At 36.1% G+C, this 22740-nt stretch overlaps 3 protein-coding genes across 4 annotated transcripts; 2 read left to right on the forward strand and 1 right to left on the reverse strand.

Moving 5' to 3' along the window:
• The first annotated feature begins 1814 nt into the window (after positions 1-1814).
• On the forward strand, positions 1815-7519 carry LOC132618019 (meiotic recombination protein SPO11-1-like). 2 transcript variants are annotated; one of them, XM_060333087.1, is made up of 12 exons: positions 1815-1875; positions 2002-2101; positions 3388-3461; positions 3871-3972; positions 4309-4382; positions 4976-4992; positions 5566-5684; positions 5758-5794; positions 5999-6046; positions 6139-6293; positions 6386-6914; positions 6999-7519. In XM_060333087.1, the coding sequence occupies exons 1-7, from the start codon at positions 1821-1823 to the stop codon at positions 5660-5662; spliced, it is 519 nt and encodes a 172-aa protein (XP_060189070.1). In that variant the 5' UTR covers positions 1815-1820; the 3' UTR covers positions 5663-5684; positions 5758-5794; positions 5999-6046; positions 6139-6293; positions 6386-6914; positions 6999-7519. The 2 variants fall into 2 exon arrangements, with proteins under 2 accessions (XP_060189070.1, XP_060189069.1); XM_060333086.1 differs by lacking the exons at positions 5566-5684; positions 5758-5794; positions 5999-6046; ... (1 more) ...; positions 6386-6914; positions 6999-7519 and having other exon boundaries at positions 4976-5496.
• Positions 5962-7281, forward strand: LOC132617495 (meiotic recombination protein SPO11-1-like). The gene is made up of 7 exons (XM_060332499.1): positions 5962-6046; positions 6139-6197; positions 6262-6293; positions 6386-6434; positions 6794-6914; positions 6999-7062; positions 7155-7281. The coding sequence occupies exons 1-7, from the start codon at positions 5962-5964 to the stop codon at positions 7279-7281; spliced, it is 537 nt and encodes a 178-aa protein (XP_060188482.1).
• Positions 7520-16291: 8772 nt separating the features above from the next.
• On the reverse strand, positions 16292-16627 carry LOC132617497 (uncharacterized mitochondrial protein AtMg00860-like). The gene has a single exon (XM_060332501.1). The coding sequence runs from the start codon at positions 16625-16627 to the stop codon at positions 16292-16294; it is 336 nt and encodes a 111-aa protein (XP_060188484.1).
• Positions 16628-22740: the final 6113 nt, after the last annotated feature.

The raw sequence follows: 22740 nt of genomic DNA on the forward strand, positions 1-22740 counted from the left end.
CGGCGCCTAGGTACGGCAATTAAGGTTTGGTTTTGCCATAATTCAAGGGTCGTCGGTAAAAATATCTCGAGGAGTAGTTAAACGGGAAGGAGATAGTAACAATCCAAAATATTATAAATTAATACAAATGTTAAGATAATGATTAATATTTTATTTTAAAAATTAATAAATATATGACAAATATTAAACCAGACTCTTATATTGTCTAAAAAGATAATTTTTTAAAGGCTGTTTTTGCATAATGCAAACGTTAGACAATAATTAATGTTTTGTTTTTAAAATTAAGAAATATATGACAAATATTAAATCAGACTCTAATATTATCTAAAAGGATAATTTTCTAAAGGCTGTGTTTGCATAATGCAAATGTTAGAAAACAATTAACATTTAATTTTAAAAGTTGAAAATATATGACCAATATTAACCAGACTCTAATATTGTCTTAAAGAGTAATTTTCTAAAGGTTTGTATTTGCATAAGTTTAAAATATGAACAAATTAAAACGAGGGCATAAAAAGATTTTTGCGTAATAAAGCCAAATTTTAGGCATAATAACTAGTACTTTGTTTGCGCGGATTCCTTTATAGGGATTGGTATTTAATTTTTGTCCCTCAAATCACTGGTCTTTAATTTTGCCCACGGTTCTCATGTAATGAAAATTTGTGGGCCAAAATATCTTTATTCACTGGTCTACAGAATCAGAGATTCTGGGTTCGATCTTCAGCAGAGGTATAAGGCATAAGTTTAGAGAATCTTTGCTTTATCCGGCAGAATCCTGTAGGAATTAAATTTTTCAGCATAAATTATGTAGTGTCCACTGAATTAGTTACTACACAGCTTATGCCGAAAAATTTAAACCCTATTCGGCAAAATTTTTATCAACTTGTGCCTTGCAAAATTAAGTGGGCAGGCCGATTTTTTTTTTGTTTTTTCAATGTCAAGAATATTTTCTACCACTTTTTTGTACGGCAAAAATTAAAGACAAGCAATTTGAGGGCAAAAAATTAAAGACCACCCCAGGATGGGACATTAGTGCGAAAATGGGCCGACCTCTACCATTATTGAGGTTGGGTTGGACTTCATTTTTTTTGCCCAGATTGTCCTTCTTTTGGGGTGGTCTTTAATTTTTTCCCCTCAAATTGGTTGTCTTTAATTTTTGTCATTCGCCTAATACCCCGAGGTTCTGGGATCGAATTCCAGTTCGGTTTAAAAATAAATAAATCACAAGGCAGAGATTTGGACCCGTAAGGCAGAATTTTAAGGGTGATCCCAAATGTTGTAAGTTGTAACTTATAGTACAATAATATATGGATTTTGTAGAAACCATGAGTTAGAAAGAGCATTTTGTGTTAAGAAGCAGATGGTTGAAAAAGGGGTTTTATAACCTAATGTTATTACTTATTCATCGCTAATTCAAGGTCTTTGTGAGCAGCAAAACCTGATTGAAGCTTGTGAACTTTTCCAAGATATGTTGAGAGTAGGTCGGCAACGTGATAAGTTTACATATACTTATTGGTGCATACTGTGCAAATGGTGATATTAAAGGTGCACTTCACAGAGTTTTGAAGGCAAAATTTAGCCTTGTGATTTTTTTTAATTTTTGACTGAACGGGGGTTCGAACCCGAAATCAAAATATTTTTAGCGAAGGATAAGGACAAAAAATTAAAGACCAACCCCAGCGAGGGCCAATCCTGCAAATTGCCCGTTGGACTTTAATCTTTCAGGCCCATATAAAATGGACGCTAATAAGCCCGCAACTTCACAGTATATAAAGCTCGGGTATACCAGTTTTCAAACAACGTGAACTGTTTTTTTGAAAATGGAGGGAAATCGTTCAGACACACAGCCACTAACACTCATTAGGAAAATCAAAGGTAACGCTTCTAGAAACTTCCATTCCCCCCCTGAAAATTGTGCTATTTTTCTCGCGTTCAACACATTGTTAATTTCTGTACAAATCGTCTTCACATTTGAGCCATAGTTTTGATTTTATTTTGCAGGATTTACTCGTTCCATTGTTGAGGATCTAGCTCGAGGTAGAACACCGTTAATCTACATTGATCGGTTCAGAAATTACTGTACTGACACTTCTGGAAATTGGTAAGACTCACACAACGGTAGCTTGAATTTATGAAATTTTAATAAGTACTTTTCCTTTCTTATTTTTAAGAGATCTAGTTGAAAACAGTGAATGTGTGCTGCTGTTTGAAATTTCATTGCAATTAGTGTTTTAGAATAACAACACGAAAAGTTACACTGAATTAAACTGTCGAATTCTGAAATTACTGTACTGACAGTTTCTGGAAAATGGTAAGAAGCAGTGTATGTGCGTTATTTGGTAGCTTGAATATATGAAATTATCGATCAAATTAAGCTTAGCGAAGTTTTTTTATTTTCCTTTTCCTCCTTTTGGTAGATCTAGTTGAAAACAATGAATGTGTGCTGCTGTTTGAGATATCATTGCAATTAGTGTTTTAGAGTTCCAACAGAAAAAGTTACACTGAATTAAACTCTCGATTTCCTATCAACTGATAAAAACTCTACTTATTTGATACTTATTTGAATTGGTAAGACCCAGTGTGTATGTGTGTATGGACATTATTTGACAGCTTGAGCATATGAAGTTATCAATCAGGTTAAACTTAGCTAACTGTTTCTTTTATCCTTTTCTTTTCCGGAGACCTAGATTGAGAACAGTAAATGTGTGCTGCTGTTTGAAATTTCATTGCAATTAGTGTTTTAGAATTCCAACACGAAAAATCACACTGAAATAAACTGCTGATTTCCTATCAATTAATAAAAACACGGAGACTTTTGGTTCCTTTCTCTATTACAGAGGCCTCCGCAGAGATTATCCTTGACGTAATTGAACTGAAACTCTTGAGCCAAGGGTCTTTCGGAAACAGCCTCCCTATCTTCCGAGGTAGGGGTAAGGTCTGCGTACACTTTACCCTCCCCAGACCCCACATTGTGGAATTTCACTGGGTATGTTGTTGTAATTGAACTGAAAATTGCAATTGACGAAGATCACATAGGTTTAAAGCGCCTCTTTAAGAAAGTTGTAAGCACCGGGCTTGGTAGATTATTCTGTGGAATTTCAGATGGTGTGCCCCAGCCCCCCTCAACACAAACCCTTCCAAAATTTAAAATGTAACGAAGAGATGAATCAATATCCTAAATATCTTGCTCAGAAGAAGAATAAGGACAGTCTATACTGAGAGTTTTTTGGATAGAAGCCATATCCGTACTGAGACACTAATAAGTACTAACTGTTGTGTTGAACGATCTATAAGCAAGGAAATCTACTGAAGTTGTAGTCTGAATGGCTAAGTAAGAGCATCCAAGTGTTCCTGATAGTATAAATGGTCTTTGTTTAATTTATGTAGCTTCTGCAGCTCTGGTTTGTCGACTGGAAAGGAAGCTATATCATTGAAGAGGGAATGCCATGCACGTAGGCTTGGTGAGTCTAGGGAGAGTAAACAATACTTGTATATTTCATCTGACTGGTCCTCATCAAATAGTTGGAGAATAAATGATTGAATGAGAAGGGGCCAGGAATGATAATTGAAAAATTGTTATCCTCTATGAAAAAGGGTAATTACCAGGTGGAACTATTTTCCCCCATTAGTTGAACTATCGGAAACAACCTCTCTACCTTTACAAGGTAGAGGTAAGGTCTGCACACACTCTACCCTCCCCAGACCCCACCTGGTGGGATTATACTAGGTTGTTGTTGTTGTTAGTTAACCTTTTATGTACTTTTGTTTTCCTAGTCCTTCCCATTTCTGCAAGGCCTAATTGCTCTCTGATTTCCTTAACATTCTATACCTCAGCTGGGTTTAGTTACCACTCTATGGTTTTTGTTTCAGATGTCTTGTTGAGAGTCCTTGTGATAGTTCAGCAACTTCTGCAAGAAAACAGGCATGGATCAAAGAGAGACATATATTACATGCATCCTACTGTTTTTAAAGGTAAATCTGGATTGACCCTTGGCATTTCAGTGCATCCTTTCTTCAAAAGATAAATCTGGACTGATTTTTAGTGGTCCAGTGTAGTTACTGCCCATGAATTTCATAGTCAGATATTCAGTTATGAGACATCATGTATTGCAGAATCAGTTTTGAATATTTTTGTGATTGGGTTTCAAAGTTTTTCTTTCAGCTTATGTATTATTGTGTGGTTCAGCTTTCTGAGTTGCTAGAAATGTGCCATGACTTAGATCTCTAAGTCTCTAACTCGAACTGTATATATTCAAAAGTATTCTCCTACTTACATGCTATCATTCTCTTTTTCACTCTATAATGCAGAACAATCTGTTGTTGATCGGGCAATTAATGACATTTGCATCCTCTTGCAATGCAGCCGTCATAACCTTAATGTGGTATATCCATTTACTTTCCTCTCTGTATCAAAATAGACTTAATTAACATGTATATCCACATGTCATCCACTGCTTTAAGCTGGGTAACTTTCCATAGGGTGTGTTTGCAATCACTTCTGTTTTGTTTTATTTACATGTTCATTTTTCACGGTGAAGGCTTCAGAATATTGATTAATATTGGAAATGGTCCTTCTGATTTACTTCTACAAACTCTTGACACACGAAACGGTAGATCACAAGTATCTGACAACCATGTGACCACAAAACATTTTCTTGCTTTGCGAGGAGAAATTTGTTTGATTTTTCGATCAAACGACTCTGCCTTCTCCATAACATGGGGAGTGGGGGAGGGGTTCGCTAGTGTAGTTGACTAAGAGGATGTGATTACTGTTTTCCTTAGAAAAAGAAAACTTAAAATTAAGATGCGACTACTGTATCTCGTAAAGAACTTGAGTATATCAACTTCGGAGAATGTAAAGGATATTGCCAGACTAGGGTAAACCCATCATTCAAATGATTAGTTTTTTTCTCTTTTTGTTGCTTTTCTTGTAGGAAACATGACCTCATATTGTTTTGATACTTTCCTTCTGCAGGTGTCTGTTGGAAATGGGTGCGTTACCTCTATACAGTTAATATTGCCTTGTAGGATTGTGCTTCCATACACGTACAGTTTGAGTTCATTATATGCAATGTTATTTTTCATACTTAACATATCATATTTGCAATCTTTTCTTCTTGAACATTTCAAATGTTTCTTCTTCAGTTGATTATGCCTATACCGCCTGCATTTGTCTGATGCCGCTTTGTATTTGTCCTCTTTGGGGAGAAAAATTACTTCATTATTGAGAGTTTTGGCATAGTCTATCATGTTACAGTAAACTCTTGTACTTTCAGCAATGTAAATTTTCATAATAACCCTGGAGAAATCATGTCAACTCACAAGGAGTATTATTGCATCATCTTTCTTGGACTACTTGTGAAGATTGTGGTAGCATGTGTAGATCTAGTTTTAACTGTTCACCAGTGAATTTCTCGGTGAATCTACTGCTGTTGCATTTTGCTTATGATTAAATTTTCTGTTCCTTAAGATTGATATGTAGTTGGTTCTCTTCTTTGTTTATTTTGTAATAGTTCCTTGCAATTTTCGGTCTTAAAATTCTTCTTCCAACTATTTCTGGTCTAGATTGGTGATGGGCTGGCTGCGTTATGTGGAATCTTGGAGGAAAATTGACTGCATGAGCAATCCTAACACGTTATGTGGAATCTTGGAGGAAAATTGACTGCATGAGCAATCCTAACACTGTAAGAATGATAATTAGAATCTCAGATGGCTTTCTATAGTTATCTAACAATCTAATTATGATGGTTCCTGCAGGCATTCCCGATTCCGGTCCATGTGGAAGAGGTTGATGGTATCCTTATGAGTATAAGCGTTCGAATTGTGAACACGACATGGTTCTGAACATGTGGACTCCATACGTGTGCACATCCAGTTATCGCTAAACATATAGTTGAATGGACGTTTTGTTATTGAATACATCCTGTTATTTGACTTTATGATGGATTGCTTTCTCAGACTATGGCTGTAGTTGTTACTCCCTTAATGCTTGAACAAGATATTATTAGTGTTGCTCAGTACGTTTTAGTTGTGGAAAAGGAATCAGGTAAAGCTATTCATAAGCTGATCAAGTCTATAATAGAGTCATGAAAGGTATTCCTAGTTCAATGAGGCCACTATTTGTTGTTCATCATGCAGTGTTCCAGCGACTAGCAAATGATCAGTTTTGCAAGAGGAACCGTTGCATTGTGATAACAGTACGCATCTTTTGTTTTATGAGAATTTCCACACATATTTGGCTCCATAATTTCTTTTTATCAGGGAAGGGGTTATCCTGATGTTCCCACAAGGAGGTTAGACTCATGTCTCACCTTGTCAGACTTGTTGCAGATGTGTCTTCAACTAACCATATTTCTGACTTTTCATGTTGCTTTGCCTGTGGTAGGTTTCTGTGTCTCCTCATTGACAAGCTGCATTTGCCTGTGTACTGCCTGGTAGACTGTGATCCATATGGCTTTGACATCTTAACTACATACTAATTCGGTTCTTTGGTAAGGATTTTCCAATGTGGTGTTATTAATTATGATGTGAACAAGTTGTTAATGTTCCTCCTTCTCACTGTAAAAGTCTACACTTCCATTGTTAATTAGTCCAAACTTACGTTCGCATTTATCAAACAAAAGTCTGATACATTCTTCTCCGGGTTCCTATCAAAAGCTATCAAGCATTCATTTTTATCTTGATTGTAATCTACGCGAGACACTTAAGTTGAAGTGAATAGGGTAGTTAGATTAGATGGATTGATAGAAGGATGTTTTCTTTGGTAATATCTGTCTTTTTATGTTTCTTGAAGCAAATGGCTTATGATGCAACGTATCTACGGGTCTCTGAGATTCAATGGCTTGGAGTGTTTGTCCAGGATTGCAACAATTATAGCATTCCGCAGCAATGTCTCCTGCCTTTGACTGCAGAAGGTAAAATTCACAAATTCATTGTCTCATTTCATTACAGCTTTAAAAAATACTACTCACAAATGACTTGTTGTGTAATCTTGTCAGATAAGAGGAAAGTCGAAGCAATGTTACCTAGATGTTATTTGCAAAGAGAAGTACCAAAATGGAGGTAGAATTTCATACCACTAAGTAATATTAGTGCCAAGACTTGTGGTGGTTGGGTTCTCAAAATATTCATATGACTGTTCTCCACCCCCTAAGGTTTGAACTGGAGCTGCTGTTGCACAAAGGAGTTAAGTTTGAGATTGAAGCGTTGTCTGTGCATTCACTCACTTTCTTGTCCCACGAGTATCTACCATCAAAGATCCACAGCGGAGGGTATATCTGAATGTTTTCTATCTTTGTTTGGTTCTTTAGCACGAGAAGGTCAAAGCACTTTTCTTATGGTTTGATTAAATCATTTGAAAGACCAACCAAACTAGTCATTGTTTGTCAAATTCATCATGTTCGTTCGTTTTGGCAATTAAGCTTTTCACGACAAGTCGACAATGGTTGTGGATATCGAGCTACGAATATAGATTGACATTAAGCAGTTGGATAGAGAATGAAATTTGTCACTATCTCATTCTAAATGGTACAGTGGAATAGATCGAAGACCCAATTAGCCTCAATCTCAAAATTATCAATGATATAAGTTAAAATTGTCGCGTTTAACTTGTTATGACACTACGTGGTGGCCCTTGCTATGCGCGGGAAAGTAGAATCGTGATAAAGTGTAGAAGATAACTACATAGACATAAGAAATATAATTTTTTAGAAAGGATTTAAGTTATATACACTGACAGAGTAAAGTGACTTTTCATCAGAGTAATGGTAACTTGGCAAGAAGAGTTACTAACATGTTACTTTTGGCAAATCCAAGTACCCAAAAATAAATGTAAATGATAACAGCAAATGATGAAGGCACAGAGAGTATATTAGTTCATGTTTGGGTAGGGATAACGTGGATTAGATCAATGCCTTGTGACCCAACTCGTCTATTGCAAAAATGCTAAAGCAATATATTTTATTACAAACTAAAATTAGATCTCACTTTGAAAATCATCTTTTTTTGTCTTTGCTCTTATTTTTTCTTGGTAAACTCGCTTGAGGGTTGATTTGTGCTAGTCACTTAAGTTGGTTCAACTTTTGGAATGACTAATTAGGGTCACAACCTTTTATCCCTTAGCTAATAAAAGAAGAGTATTCTACTGGAAGTTCCCACTTCGTTTTTGCTAATAGAGAAGATCTCAAATACAACATTAATAATAACAAAACTTTACCATTTCAAATTAAAAAGATCTAAAAAGGAAGAAAATCAACGTCCCAGCATGTGTATCTTGGTAAAGATTCGGTTTGAACTTTTAATTACTCAAACATGCCAAAAATAAATGTCATAGGACCTATATGAAAATGGTAATAAAATATTTGATTTAATTATCCGATTTTCTTTCTCATATTAGTCATGAGAATTTCTTCATAAACAAACAATAACTCCACATCTACTTGTTTCCACTCATTAATTTTTTCCTCCATTTTTTTTTGTCAACTCGATAAGTTCTTTCATTTGATTCAATGGAACCTTTTGCTGAATTGGTAAGTTTCACTTTCATTTGATTAGTAAATTTACTGCTTTAGTTAGTTAAACGCTAAAAGTATATTTTATTTTTATTTTTTATTATTATGTATCTTTTTAGGGTTGTATTTTGAAAGTGGACGTTCATTGCGATGCATGCAAGATGAAGATGGTGGATGTTTTGAGTTCTATATGCGGTAAACATATACCATGCTTTTATTTCGACTCGTACACGCGGATCGAGCTGTCTACTAGAACCAAAGGTTTTTCCCATCGCGAATCAGTGGAAAATTTCACTACTAAAAAAACAGGATTTTCCGACCCAAAAAAATTGCAATTTCTGACCTCATGAGGTCGGTTTTGGGCAAAAAACGACCTCAAAATCAGGTCGGAAAATAGTGGGTTGGAATTATTACCGACCTCATGAGGTCGCAAAAAACCGACCTCATGAGGTCGGTAAAGTTTTTTTAGCCGGGCATTAATTAAATAAAATACCGACCTCATTAGGTCGGTAAATTATATTAATTATATAATGATATGATTTTACCGACCTCCTGAGGTCGGTAATTTATATGAATATATGATATATTGTTTTAGATTTCCGTCGTCGTAAGATTGATATTTTATAATTTTTCCAAAATATTTGCAGAAACCCGACCTCATGAGGTCGGTAATTGTAATTTTTGGATTTTTTTTTCCAGAAAACCGACCTCATGAGGTCGGTAATTTGCAATTTCTAGATAATTTTGCAGAAAACCGACCTCATGAGGTCGGTATTCTGCAAAAAAATTGGTAGGATCCAGCTGCTCTTCCAGCTGCCTCCGTCAAGATGAAAAGAATTTTATATTCAACTAAAACCAGCTCAAATAGCTGCCAACAATTCACCAAACTACTAAAAAACATAAAACATTAAGCTACTTCAACAACCACATATATTACAACCAACAATACGTCAAATTCAATTCGAAACTACTTCAAAGTTGAATCAAAACGTCATTCAAACATTCTCAAGAGACATTAAGCTACTTCAACATTCGCAAACATTTACACAACATTAAACTACTTCACAACCTTTGCAAACATCCATAAAACATTAAACTAGTAGATCTACACTAAGTTAGTCTACAACATTAGACTAAGTTAGTCTACAACATTAGACTACTTCACCCCTCGCAAACATCCACAAAACACTTACACAATCCACAAATCCACCACAACATTAACATTCAAACATAATAAACGCTGAGCTTTCTTCTTGAAGTTTTGAGCTAGCTGCGTCTCATGTTCCGGGCGCCAGACACATTTTTCCTGCAAGGAAAAGTAAATGAGTTTATTAATAAGGAATAGATCAATATAAGTGGATTGTTTAAATAAAAATAATAAATGCATATACCTTAAAGGCATAATAGATCTGTCTCTAGCGTTCCCTATTCAGATCCATTTTAACAATACCAATTGATTTCCCTTTAAAAGGCAAGCTAGGAGTTTACTAAATCTCATTGTCTTTACATACCTAACCAGTTGAATCCCAACTAGCTAGGTATCACTTACTCACTTTACTTTCATTTATTATACTCTTAGCTAAATCTTTCACCGATTCCCAAAGACTTTTAGGTCTTTTGACAATTTCCTGCAATTTTAGGTCTACCCCTTTACCCCAAGATGACTCTTTCACCTCACAAATCAGACAACCAACATAACTTAAGCAAAAGTAGCCCAAATAGTGGAAGAGAAACTGAAATAGAAACTGAACATAGCTAACCAGTTTAATGCAACTAGCTAGGTATCACTTGTAAATACACTTTACTTCCATCTGTATATTCCTCTGCACTGATTCCCAGTTATTTATAGGTCTTCTTGACAATTTCCTGCGATTTTAGGTTTATCCCTTTACCCCAAGATGACTCTTTCACCTCATGAATCAAAAGGCAAACGTAACTTAAAGCAGAAATCGTCCAAATAGTAGAAGAGAATACTCTATATCCTTTCCAAGCTTCTAGCTTTCGAGCTAGAAAAAGGCATAGAGAATACAAGTCACTTACATAGACACTTCGCTTCCATTTATTTGTACTCTTAGCTAAATCTTCACTGATTCCCAGGGACTTTTTGGTTTTTTGACAATTTCCTGTGATTTAGGTCTGCCCCTTAACCCCAAGATGACTCTTTTACCTCATAAATCAAAAAACCAAACATAACTCAAGCAAAAATAGCCCAAATAGTGGAAGAGAAACTGAGCATAGCTAACCAGTTTAATACAACTAGCTAGGTATTATTCTTAGTTAATCCTGAGATTCTATGTCTACCCCTTTACCCCAATATGACACTTTCACATCCCAAATCCCCAAAAAAAAAAAAAAAAAAAACACAAACACAAACACAAACACAACTTAAGCAAAAATCATCCAAAAAGCATGTTACCAAAAGGGTATTTTTTTCAAGAAACTGAACATAACTAACCAGTTTAATCCAGCTAGATAGGTATTCAATCTATTATACAATTAGCTAAATCTGCACTAGAGTGATATTTTTAGGTCTACCCATTTACCCCAAGATGACTACTTCACATCCCAAATAAAAAAAAAAAAAAACACAACTTAAGCAAATATCATCCAAAAAGCATGTTACAAAAAGGGTATTTTTTCAAGAAATTGAACATAACTAACCAGTTTAATCCAACTATCTAGGTATTCAATCTATTATACAATTAGCTAAATCTGCACTAGAGTGATTTTTTAGGTCTACCCATTTACCCCAATATGACTACTTCACATCCCAAATCAAGAAAACAACCATAACATAAGCAAAAATCAAGTTAAAAAAAGGGTATATTTTTTCAAGAAAGTGAAACCTGGAAGAAGGTGGAGATACAAAGTTGTTATGTGGGTATGAAGCCATTAGATTACCAACATCCAACTCATATAACCAATAGAAAGCTTTAGCCTTTTCCACAACAAAGTTTGGGTAATCTTTTCTTTTTATTAACAAAAGTAATCTAATAAAAAAGAAACAGTGGCCACCTAGTACTAATACTGATTCAGTACAAGAAAAAAGCTGGAGTAAAGGTTGGGATATCTAAACCTGGATAGTTAGAAGGGCAGAGCAGAGTGACTGCTATTGTTTTCTTCAAACGTTGTGGATACCAACTTATTCAGTGTAGGCAATCTGAAAAGATTAAATAAAAGTATGTTTGGACTACTTGAAAATGCTAAACTTGTCCTTGCTATATTCAGAGCAATGTTAAAGTGTACTCTGAAAAATCTAAATAGATTATAGTTTTAACGCTCTCTATCTAAGAGATTAATTTATTAATTTATGAACATAGAAAACACAACGGTTATGAAACAACAACAGCACATGACCAACATTAAATATGATAAACACATCGTAAAGGATATATATATATATATATATATATATATATATATATATATATATATATATATATATATATATATATATATATTTCTTATTTTTCTTTACCGCACAACTGCACTAAATAAAAATATATTACTCAAGAATCCACATATTGAGACCAAGTCTGAGACTAAGTTTATTAATATGGTCATACGATTTCATGACAGTGAAAGTTTCATGGCCTATAAAAGTAGCTTAGTTGTTAAAGTTTCATGGCCTATTCTAAAGTATTTGATGATTTCATATGATCTGTTTGTTAAGTTTATTAATCTGGTCATATGATTTCATGACAGTGACGTTTTAACATCTAACTATGAGTTGGTATTACAACAAACAGAGTAAAAAAGATAAAGTCTTTATCTTCATAACATATTTTTATCAATTTGAACAAAACCCAAGTCATGTAAGAGGTAACAATTTGATTCACAGATCCTATTAGTAATTTAACAGAAAAAAGAAAGCAACCACCAATAACTTCAAAACAATCAAATTTTGATAACAGCCAAAATCTGTCATTACAGCCATAGGAAACCAACAACTTCACCAACAACTTAAAAACGAACCCTAAATTTGTCATTACAGCCATGGGAAACCAAAATTGTGATAAAATTACAGCCAAAATTATAACAGTAATCCCTTTTCATTAATATTAATTTCGTTTAACTATAAGCTAGAAACTATAATCAACGAAACCTACAAAAGGGAGCAAAAAACCAACGCAGAATTAACCTGAGAGAAACTATAATCAACCAAATACACTAACCCATAATACCAAATCAGTGAGAAACCCACAAAAGAAGAAAAAAAGTAAACGTCTTGAAGAACCCTAAACTAGATCCCAAACAATTAAAAAAAAAAATACCTGGAATAGATGTTGGCGACGGCGTACTGGATGCCGGACCTGGCTGGGTGGCGACAGATCTGGCTAGCGGCGATGTGGGCGAGGGTAGGGCGGTGGAGAAAGGGAAAGAGAGAGAGACAGGGGTTTAGATTTTTAAGAGTGACAAAAGTAAAAATGAGGTAAAAGAAGAAGGAGGGTTTAGATTTTTATTAAATTTACCGACTTCATGAGGTCGGTAAATTTAATAAATGAATTGATCAGATTTTTTACTAAATTACCGACCTACTGAGGTCGGTACATTATTTTTTCAAATTTTGATACAAAATTACCGACCTCATGAGGTCGGTTTATTTTTAAAAAAATTGAAAAATAAATATTACGACTTTACCGACCTCAATTGAGGTCGGGAAATCCTGTTTTTTTAGTAGTATTTATTCTTTAAACATAATTTTCCCACCTCGTTCCTAGAACCAACTCACTGGGAAAAAGCATGGTGGGAAACATGTTCCCATTGAAACACTTGAAAACTTCCTAATTTTTCCTTGTGAAAACACTGAGTACTATTTTTCTTTTCTCACTAAATTATGTGGGAATAGCCATTGAACATTTTTCAGTGGGAAATTTCAGCGGGAAAATATGATTTTATAGTAGTGAGTTTGCAGATACCTCGACTAACCAGGGGTACTTGGTATCTCCCACTAGCACATGAACCCGGGTAACTCTGTCCAACAAGGCTGGACAGACATGTAGAAATTACTTAGTGTTTTTGCCTCAGCTGGAATTTGAAGTTAAAACCTCACAGATTCTCAATCCATTTCATTATCCACTAGACCACACCCTTGAATTTTTCTTTTGATGTTGATTCTATGTTTTGGGATTATAGGGAATAGAGCCCATGGTTTATTGTAATAAAGGTCAGTTGAAATAATGGTTAGGCCTAATACTAGAACTAAATATGTGTATCATAGGGAGCCAAAATTTCTAGTAAGAGGATTAAAAACATGCAAGAATACCACACCTAGGGGCTAGTATATGAACCTAGGACCTACAACAATTTTTAGGTCACGGGTCACCATTGCCACTAAACTAAAAGTTTCACTTTATGTCTAAAGTTTTTTTTTAAAGTTTTTTATTGCAATAGAGATCATGGAATGGGAAGGGGAAAGATGATAGTGAGAACTGAATCTACGCCTATTGCGTGGAAGACTACTAATGGTATCCCTTGATCAAGAGAACTGAACAAAATATTTGTTTTTACCCTATTTGTACAATGTAATTCTCTAACAAAGATGGTCAAATCCTCTTCGAACCGTGTAGTTCTGTGTAACAAGATTAAGGTCTTGTTACCAGAAGAATGAAGAACAAGAAGGGAAAGAGAGAGAGAAGAAAAAAAAAGGAATATTTTTTATAAATTCGATGAGGTATGCCATTCAGTACAAACGAATATATAGACACCTATAATCCAACTGCATCCTCTAACTACTTGACACCTGTCCTGACTACTAACAAAATTCCCAGGACTAAACTTTCTAACAATAAACTACTTTAAGGGACCTAATTGACGAAATAGAAACTTAGACTTAAAATATAAAAGGGGCCAAAACAAATGCCCAGAAAATGATAATTACTCTTAACTACTTAGCTGAATCCATAACAATCCACCCCCCTTAAGAAACTTGTCCTTAAGGTTCATCAAAGTTGGGAAATTGTGACTTGATGAAAGAGTAATCCTCCCAAGTTGCTTCTTCAGGTAGTAAATTAGCCCACTGCACCAAAATTTGAACGTTAGCCTTGTTGCCCTTCTTCACAATTCTTCTTTCTAGTATTGAAATTGGTTCTACCAATGGTTGACCTTCTGGAGAACAAAGAGGAGGATCAACTGAAGGCACCACATGAGGTCCCACCTTCCTCTTAAGTTGTGAAATATGAAAAACTGGATGTATCTTGGCTGTAGGTGGAAGGCTCAAATGATATGCCACATGACCAATATTTTTAATGATCTGATAAGGACTATAGAACTTGGATGCTAGCTTCAAACTTTTTTCTGATAGCAACAGATGTCTGCTTGTAGGGCTGCAACTTTAGGAATACCCAATCTCCTTCTTCAAATTCTCTTTCAGTTCTCTTCTTATCAGCATAAACTTTCATTCTATTCTGAGCTTTCTCCAAATTTCCTTTCAGCAATTTGGCCATGACCTGCCTATCCCTCAGTATTTGATCAACAGAAACTACCTTGGTTTGTGCAATCAGTTCAAAAGTGAGCTGAGGTGGTTCATAACCATACAGTACTTTGAAGGGAGTCATTCTTAGAGCTGAATGATAATTACTGTTATACCAGAATTCAGCTAATGCAAGCCATTTAGGGCTTGTGTCCTGTCATACATCTCAAGTAGTTTTCCAAACATCTACAAGTACAGTTACTTTATAGCTCTGCTTATCACCCCCAAATTGATTTCCTTCCAAAATTGCTAAGGAAAACTTTGTCTCTATCAGAAACTATGCTCTTTGGTAACCCATGTAGTTTATAAACAGAAACCATGAATATTCTAGCAACTTGAGAAGCAGTAAAGGGATGAGACAGGGCTATGAAATGACCATACTTGCTATACCTATCAACTACTACCAAAATAGTATCATGTCCCTCCGATTTAGGCAAGCCTTCAATAAAATCCATAGATATATTTTCCCAAGCTCTTTCTCATATTAGCAATGGTTGAAGCAGCCCTGGATAAGCCACTTGCTCATCTTTGCATCTTTGACAAATTTCACACTCTTTCACAAAAACTTTGACATCCTCAATCATAGAAGGCCAATAAAAAACAGCCTTCAGTCTTTGATGAGTTGCTCCTACTCCTGAATGCCCACCCAATCCTGAACAGTGGATGGTTGATAGTAGTTGGTGCCTCAATGTTCCTTTGTTGCCCACCCAAGCTTTTCCTTTATACCTTAACAGTCCTTGTTGAATTGTAACAGTATCATTATTGGAAGAATTACTACTAGCAGTAGTTAAGGCTTGCAACACTTTCTCATCATCCTCATAGCTAGACAGTATTTCATCAAACCATTTAGGTTGAATTTGAGTCATCACTAAACATTGTGGCCCTTCATCTTTTTGATCAACTTTCCTAGAAAGTGCATCAGCTACTACATTTTCTACTCCTTTTTTGTATTGGATTTCATAACTTAACCCCATTAATTTGGTTAAGCCCTTGTGCTGCAAAGAAGTGGTTATTTTTTGTTCCTGCAAAAACTTCAAGCTAAAATGGTAAGTTTTTATGATAAAGTGGTGTGGATGAAAATAATGCCTCCACTTATCCACTGCCAAGAGTAGGGCAATCAACTCTTTTTCATAAGTTGATAGCCCTTGATGTGTCTTGCTCAAGGACTGGCTCATGAATGCAGTGGTCTCCTGTCTTGCATTAATACTGCACCCACTCCAATATTGCAGGCATCCACTTCCAAAATAAAAGGTTTGTTGAAATCTGGTAAAGGCAACACTGGAGCAACTGTCATAGCTTGTTTTAGTTCCTAGAAAGATCTAGTTGCTTCAGGATTCCAAATGAAACCACCCTTTTTTAGCAAGTTGGTTAATGGTCTACTAATATGAGCATAGTTTTTTATAATCTTTCTGTAATATCCAGTGAGACCAAGGAAACCCCTTAACTCCTTCAAAGTAACAGGTTGAGGCCAATCAACCATAGCAACCACTTTGTTTTCATCAGTATTCACCCCATCGCCTGCAATAATATGACCAAGATATTCTACTTGGGGTTGGCCAAATTCACATTTACTTCTCTTTGCAAACAACTGGTTCTGCCTTAAAAGGTGTAACACTACTTCAGGGTGCTTCAAATGTTCCTCCATGTTTCTACTATATACTAATATGTCATAAAAAAAATACTAGTATATACTTTCTAAGCTGATTCTTGAACACATCATTCATGAGTGATTGGAAAGTAGCTAGGGAATTAGTCAATCCAAAGGGCATCACCCTGAATTTCCATAATCCATGATGTGTCCTAAAAGTTGTTTTAAATTCTTCCCCAATTTTCATTCTAACTTGATAATAACCAACCCTAAGGTCTACTTTAGAAAAAACAGTAGCTCCAAACAATTCATCAAGTAAATCATCAACCATGGGAATGGGGTACTTATTTTTAACAATCAAACTATTTAATCTCCTGTAATCTACACACAATCTCCAAGAAGAATCCTTCTTCTTGACCAATAAAGCAGGAGAAGCAAATGAGGACTGACTAGGTACCACTGTCTCAGCTTTTAACATCTCATTAATAATGGACTCAATAGCATTTTTTTGATCATGAGAATACCTGTAGGGTCTTAAGTTGAAAGGTTGTGCTCTTGGAATCAGATTGATTACATGATCACAATCTCTCTTTGGCGACAATTCTGTGGGTTCTTGGAACACATCAATATACTTTGATAATAATTCCTCAATACGGTGATTGTTCTTTTATGATCCTTGAGAATTTGATTCAGTACTGATCATGGTAAGCTCAGCTACTGCCTCACAAGTGCCACAGTGTAACATTCTTCTGAAAATTTCTGCTTCAACTTGTGTCACTTCTGGTGTTTCATTTACTGCAAACAGTGTCACCATTTTGCCTTCTTTCAAAAAACTCAGGCTGTGAGGCTTAGTATGCAGTATAACAGGAGCTATTACATCAATAAAATACATACCTAGAACCATATCACAACCACCCACTTTTAACAACCCAACTTTAAAACATAAATATTCATTCTGCATTTTCCATTGGAATAAGGGACTCTCCAGATTGCTTCTCATAACTTCCCCATTGGCTACTACCACTCTCAATGGTCTTTTCATGGGTTGTATTGATAGCCTTATCAGTTTGATAACATGAGGGTCAATAAACGAATGTGTGGAACCACTATCTATCAATATAGTCAATGGGATCTTTCTAGCATATCCTAGTATCTTGATAGTGGAAACAGGTCCACTACTAGTGTTCAAGCCAAACATAACATTCATTGATACCTCAGCATGCTCTTCTACTGGTTCCTCAGGTAAAGTTTCAAGTACATCAACAAATTCTTCCAGTTCTGGTTCTTCTATAGCCTCCACACCTTCCAGAGTATGTAGTGTTTTATTCTTACATACATGACCGGGAAAATAATTCTCCTTGCATCTATAACATAACCCTTGTTCTCTCAATTCATCAATGTTATTAGGAGGGTTGTTTGGTTTGAGGGGGGCTCTATTATTGACTCTCTGGTTAGGGTAGGTGATTCTCAGGGGTTGGTGGGGGGCTGGTAGTTGTGCTGGTCTAATTTGAGTGGAAGATCTGGGGTATGTAATAGCTGATGCTCTGGGATATGTGATGTTAGGGTTAAATCTGGTAGGCAAAAGAGCTGCTAAGGCTGTGAAAGATTCTTCATATAGCCTAGCAGTTTCATAAGCATCTATAACAGTAGTGGGATTTGCTAATTTAAACAAGGGTTTTAGCTCAGGTTTAAGGCCACTGATAAAGCTAGATACAAAATGAGCTTCATTCAACAAAGGGTTAAGGATAGTCATGTAGCTAGCTAATTCTTCAAACTTCTCCTGAAATTGTTCTATAGTACCAGATTGCCTTATTTTGTTGAATTCATCAACAATGTCCTTGTTACACCTCGTAGTCTTGTACGTGAAATCTATAAGGCGTTAGTTGTTTAAGTCTAGACGTGGATCATTTCCTAGGATATGGGAGATTGTATGCATTTATCTCATGGTTATGAGGGTTTAAGTTCATATAATAAGCTATAGAAGACTTTGGGACCAAGCAAATCAAGGAAAATAAGTTTGTCGTAAATTTGAAATAGAATTTTGAGTCAACTTTGGAGGGGTATATCTCCATGTATATTAGGAGTTTTAAGGTGCTTCAAAATCCTAAAATGAAGTTCGTCGAGTCTAGTTTCCAATGCAACAAACCACTAGTCGATAGGACATCGGAGTGCAGAATTATAGACGTTACAAACTCAGCTGATAAAGCAGAAACAGAGCTGCTACAGTACTGCTACAGTACTGCCGACCCTAGCCACTATAAAAGGGGTAAAAACCCCATTTTTCTCCATCATAATTCTCCAAAATATTCCAGAAATTTCAGCAAACAAGAGGGCTCTTATATCACATAGAAGTGAGGATTTTGAGTAAATTTCAAGCTACGGAATATTAATCGAGGTCCAGACAACGTGTAGTCGCGATTATAATTTCGTTTTGGGTTGGAGTTAGCTTGGAGACAAAGTAAATATTGAAGATCTTGCTACTTTAGTAAATATAAGGTATGAATCATTGAATCTCTTTCTTTATCAACATTGATTAAGGGATATCTATAAGAATAAAAGTTATAGTTTGTTGTGTTGATGTTGTTGGCTTATGGATTGAGGTTTGAAGAGAGTTTTGGATGAAAATATACATATTTATCTTGTAGAATATTGAGGATATTGTTGTTGATGTTGTTGATTGTTGTTTCGAAATTGTTTGGTATTTGGAGGAAGTCGATGATATGGGGGAGATGCTGCCCAAATTTTCGTAACCCAAATTAGTCTTCCATAATTAGTGCTTATAAGTTGATGGAAATGTGATGAAAGTATGATTAAAGATATATTTCTCGATGTATAGGTTCGGGTGAAGGGCAAGCATCGATGTAAGGAACTCTTTAAGTGGTGGCTTGACGGATAAGGTATGTAAGGTGTTTGTTTCCCTCTTTCTTTGGCACGAATCCAACTAGAATATAAACACAAGCGTTTTATAACAAATCCACTCTATTCCCATGCTTTGTATTTCAAATCTTAATATCTTGTTATTTTATTGATTCTTAAAATATTATTTTACTTATCATCATCGATTACTTCTTTGGACTCGACACGAATTCCATAAGCTATTCGAAGGCTACTAACCTTATGTCACTCCGAAAGGCCAAGGTCTGATCATTGACTTCTCATCCAAAAATCAGCTCCAGGCATTACCATCAGGCTTTCCATCCGCATCGCAGAAGGAAAGCGGGGTCCTGCGCAATTTTTTCGGTCCGGACCAACAATGGTATATACATATAAATAAATGTAATGCACTATTTTACTACACCGTGCCGCGCTATAGTTGGCCGGGAATGGCGCGTAAATGCGCACACCACTGCAGTGGGCATGTTATGATATTGCCCCGGACGCGGGCTAATGATGATAACACCGAGCCTTAATGGCCGGGCATAATTTTACACATATAACACCGAGCCTTACGGCCGGGCATGGATACTATCTGTTACGTACATATATATATATATATACGTAAGCATACCAATGATTTTATCATGCATTGTATTTTGTGCTACTTCCAGATGTTCGGTTTTCTTTTGCCTTTATTAATGTTACATTATATCTTAATTATGTCGTTACCCTCCTGCCTTACATACTCAATACTTTTATCCGTACTGACGTCCCATTGCACGGGACGCTACATTTCGTGCTGCAGGCTCTGACAGAGTTATTGAGAAGCAACTGTAGTAGGATTTTCCAGCTTCAGCGGTGGTAGCAAGTACCACTACTCCAGGCTTGCTATCTTTTGGTACTTTTCTGTTAGTATAATATATGTTCATATGTATACTCTTAGAGGCTTATGGACATAGTGGGATATGTAAATATTATGTATGGCCTTGTCGGCCTTGTTTTGGTTTCTTGATATTTTTCTGATAGCCTTGTCGGCTTTATGATATATCTTATGTTGTGGCGACCTTGTCGGTCCGCATATGTACATATGTGTTGAATTATCGAATATTTCTATGTTGGGCCTTTTCTGCGTGCAGACGTTCTTTGAGTTATGGTATGTGATGTCCAAGTAACCGTTAAGTCAGGTGACTTTCGGCCTACGGGTCGGAGCCTGTCATACTTCTTGTTGGGGGTGTGACAGTCCTGAGGTCTTATGTTACCAAACCTCCTACAAATTTCAGTACAAAATCGTTGCCAAGTAACCCTCCCTCTATGATTAGAAGCATAGCTATCTAGCCAAACATTCACCTTATCAGATACATGAACACACGCATAGTTCATTTTTTCATGGTCAGGAATTTTATAGAGATCAGAAAACTTTTCACACCTTCTAAGCCAGCTTCTAGGATTAGTTCCATCGAATTCAGGAAAGTTGAGTTTTGGTTTCAAATTTTGGTGGGATGAAGAAAAAGAATGGGTTTCTGTGTTAGCTACGGGAGTGGGTAAGATACCAGGACTAGAGGAATAAATGGGGTTTTGAAAAAGACGAGGGCTAGAGAATACTGGAGATGGGGATATGTAAAACCTCTACCTACAGGGTAGGTTGAAGGGGTAAACAAAGATTGATTGTTAACAAAAGGGGATTTTGTACCTGATCCTGAGGATTGTCCTGTTTCATGGACAACAGTCATATTGTGCGATGTAGGAGAAAATGGAGTACCAGTTGGAGTTACAAGTTGCTCAGCACTTCCGTTTGGTGGTGTAGACGACGACGAGAGCACCAGAGCTATTCTCGTGAGGTCCAGGTTCGACAATATGAGATCCAATTTCCTATTGGTTTCTCTAACTTCAGTGAGCTAAACTTGAAATTGGTTTTGATTGGATTCTAGTGATTCCAATCGCTTACTAGTTTATTTAGAGAAAGAGGAAATTGGAACACACATAGCTGTTAACTCATTATGAAAACTCAGAAATTCCGGCGTGGTGTTCGTTGCCGTCCTAGGCGGTTCTGATACCATTGTAACAAGATTAAGGTCTTGTTACCAGAAGAATGACGAACAAGAAGGGAAAAAGAGAGAGAAAAGAAAAAAAAGGGAGAGAAAGGAATATTTTTTATGAATTCGATGAGGTATGCCATTCAGTACAAACGGATATATAGCCACCTATAATCTAACTGCATCCTTTAACTACTTGACACCTGTCCTGACTACTAACAAAATTCCCACGACTAAACTTTCTAACAATAAACTACTTTAAGGGACCTAATTGACGAAATAGAAACTTAGACTTAAAATATAAAAAGGGCTAAAACAAATGCCCAGAAAATGATAATTACTCTTAACTACTTAGCTGAATCCATAACATTCCGCCACTGGACACATGGTTAAGGGCGTTCAAGAAGCAAAGACAGCTATGATTTATTTGTTTTTAACACATTTTATTTATTCTGTAGGAGTTTATTCTGTCACAATAGACTCTGAGGATGGGACAACCAAAATTTCTGGTGAAGTCGATCCGAACCTCCTCTTGAGGGCATTGTCAAGATCAGGACTTGGCAACCATGCAGAGGTGCAATGGGTGAGATTTAAGCACCCAATGTTGAGCAATAGTCATATGGCTGATGGATATGGCTCCCATAATCATGGATATGGCTCCTATAATCATGGATATGGTTCTTATAGTCATGGACATGGTTATAATAACAGTTATGGCCACGGCTATGGACATGGCCATGGCTATAGTTCTATCAGTGGTCTTTTTAGGCAAAGAAGGTCGTTGCCTGAATATACTTATGGCTATGATGGACACCACAATTACCAATATCCTTTTAGGGGCATTGCACAAGACTCATACGTCACCAACTATTACTCCGGTGCCCTGCCATCACCTAGGTATGTTCCGGCGTGTGAAGACGATACCTTCCAACTGTTGCACCACAATGTGATTGTTCTAAGTAGTTATTATGTGTTGTTTCTTATTGTCAAGAGTTACTTGTTTGTGTTAGACCTATAGATGCCGTAGATAGGCTTTACACCATTTGTTTAACTGGAGTGGGTACTTGATTTTACGTAAGCGGTGATGGTCTATTGTCACAATCCTATTTGTAAGCGAATTTGTGTTTAGGGCATTGGTGATTTTAAGGCTTAACTTAATGCCTCAAATTGATATTTACTATGTATCATTGTCAAGTATTATCGGTCTATTATACGGTATACTACACGGTCTATGCCCGTGCTGCGCACGGGCCCAACACT

This window comes from Lycium barbarum, chromosome 11, assembly GCF_019175385.1.
Source record: "Lycium barbarum isolate Lr01 chromosome 11, ASM1917538v2, whole genome shotgun sequence".
Lineage (NCBI taxonomy): Eukaryota > Viridiplantae > Streptophyta > Magnoliopsida > Solanales > Solanaceae > Lycium > Lycium barbarum.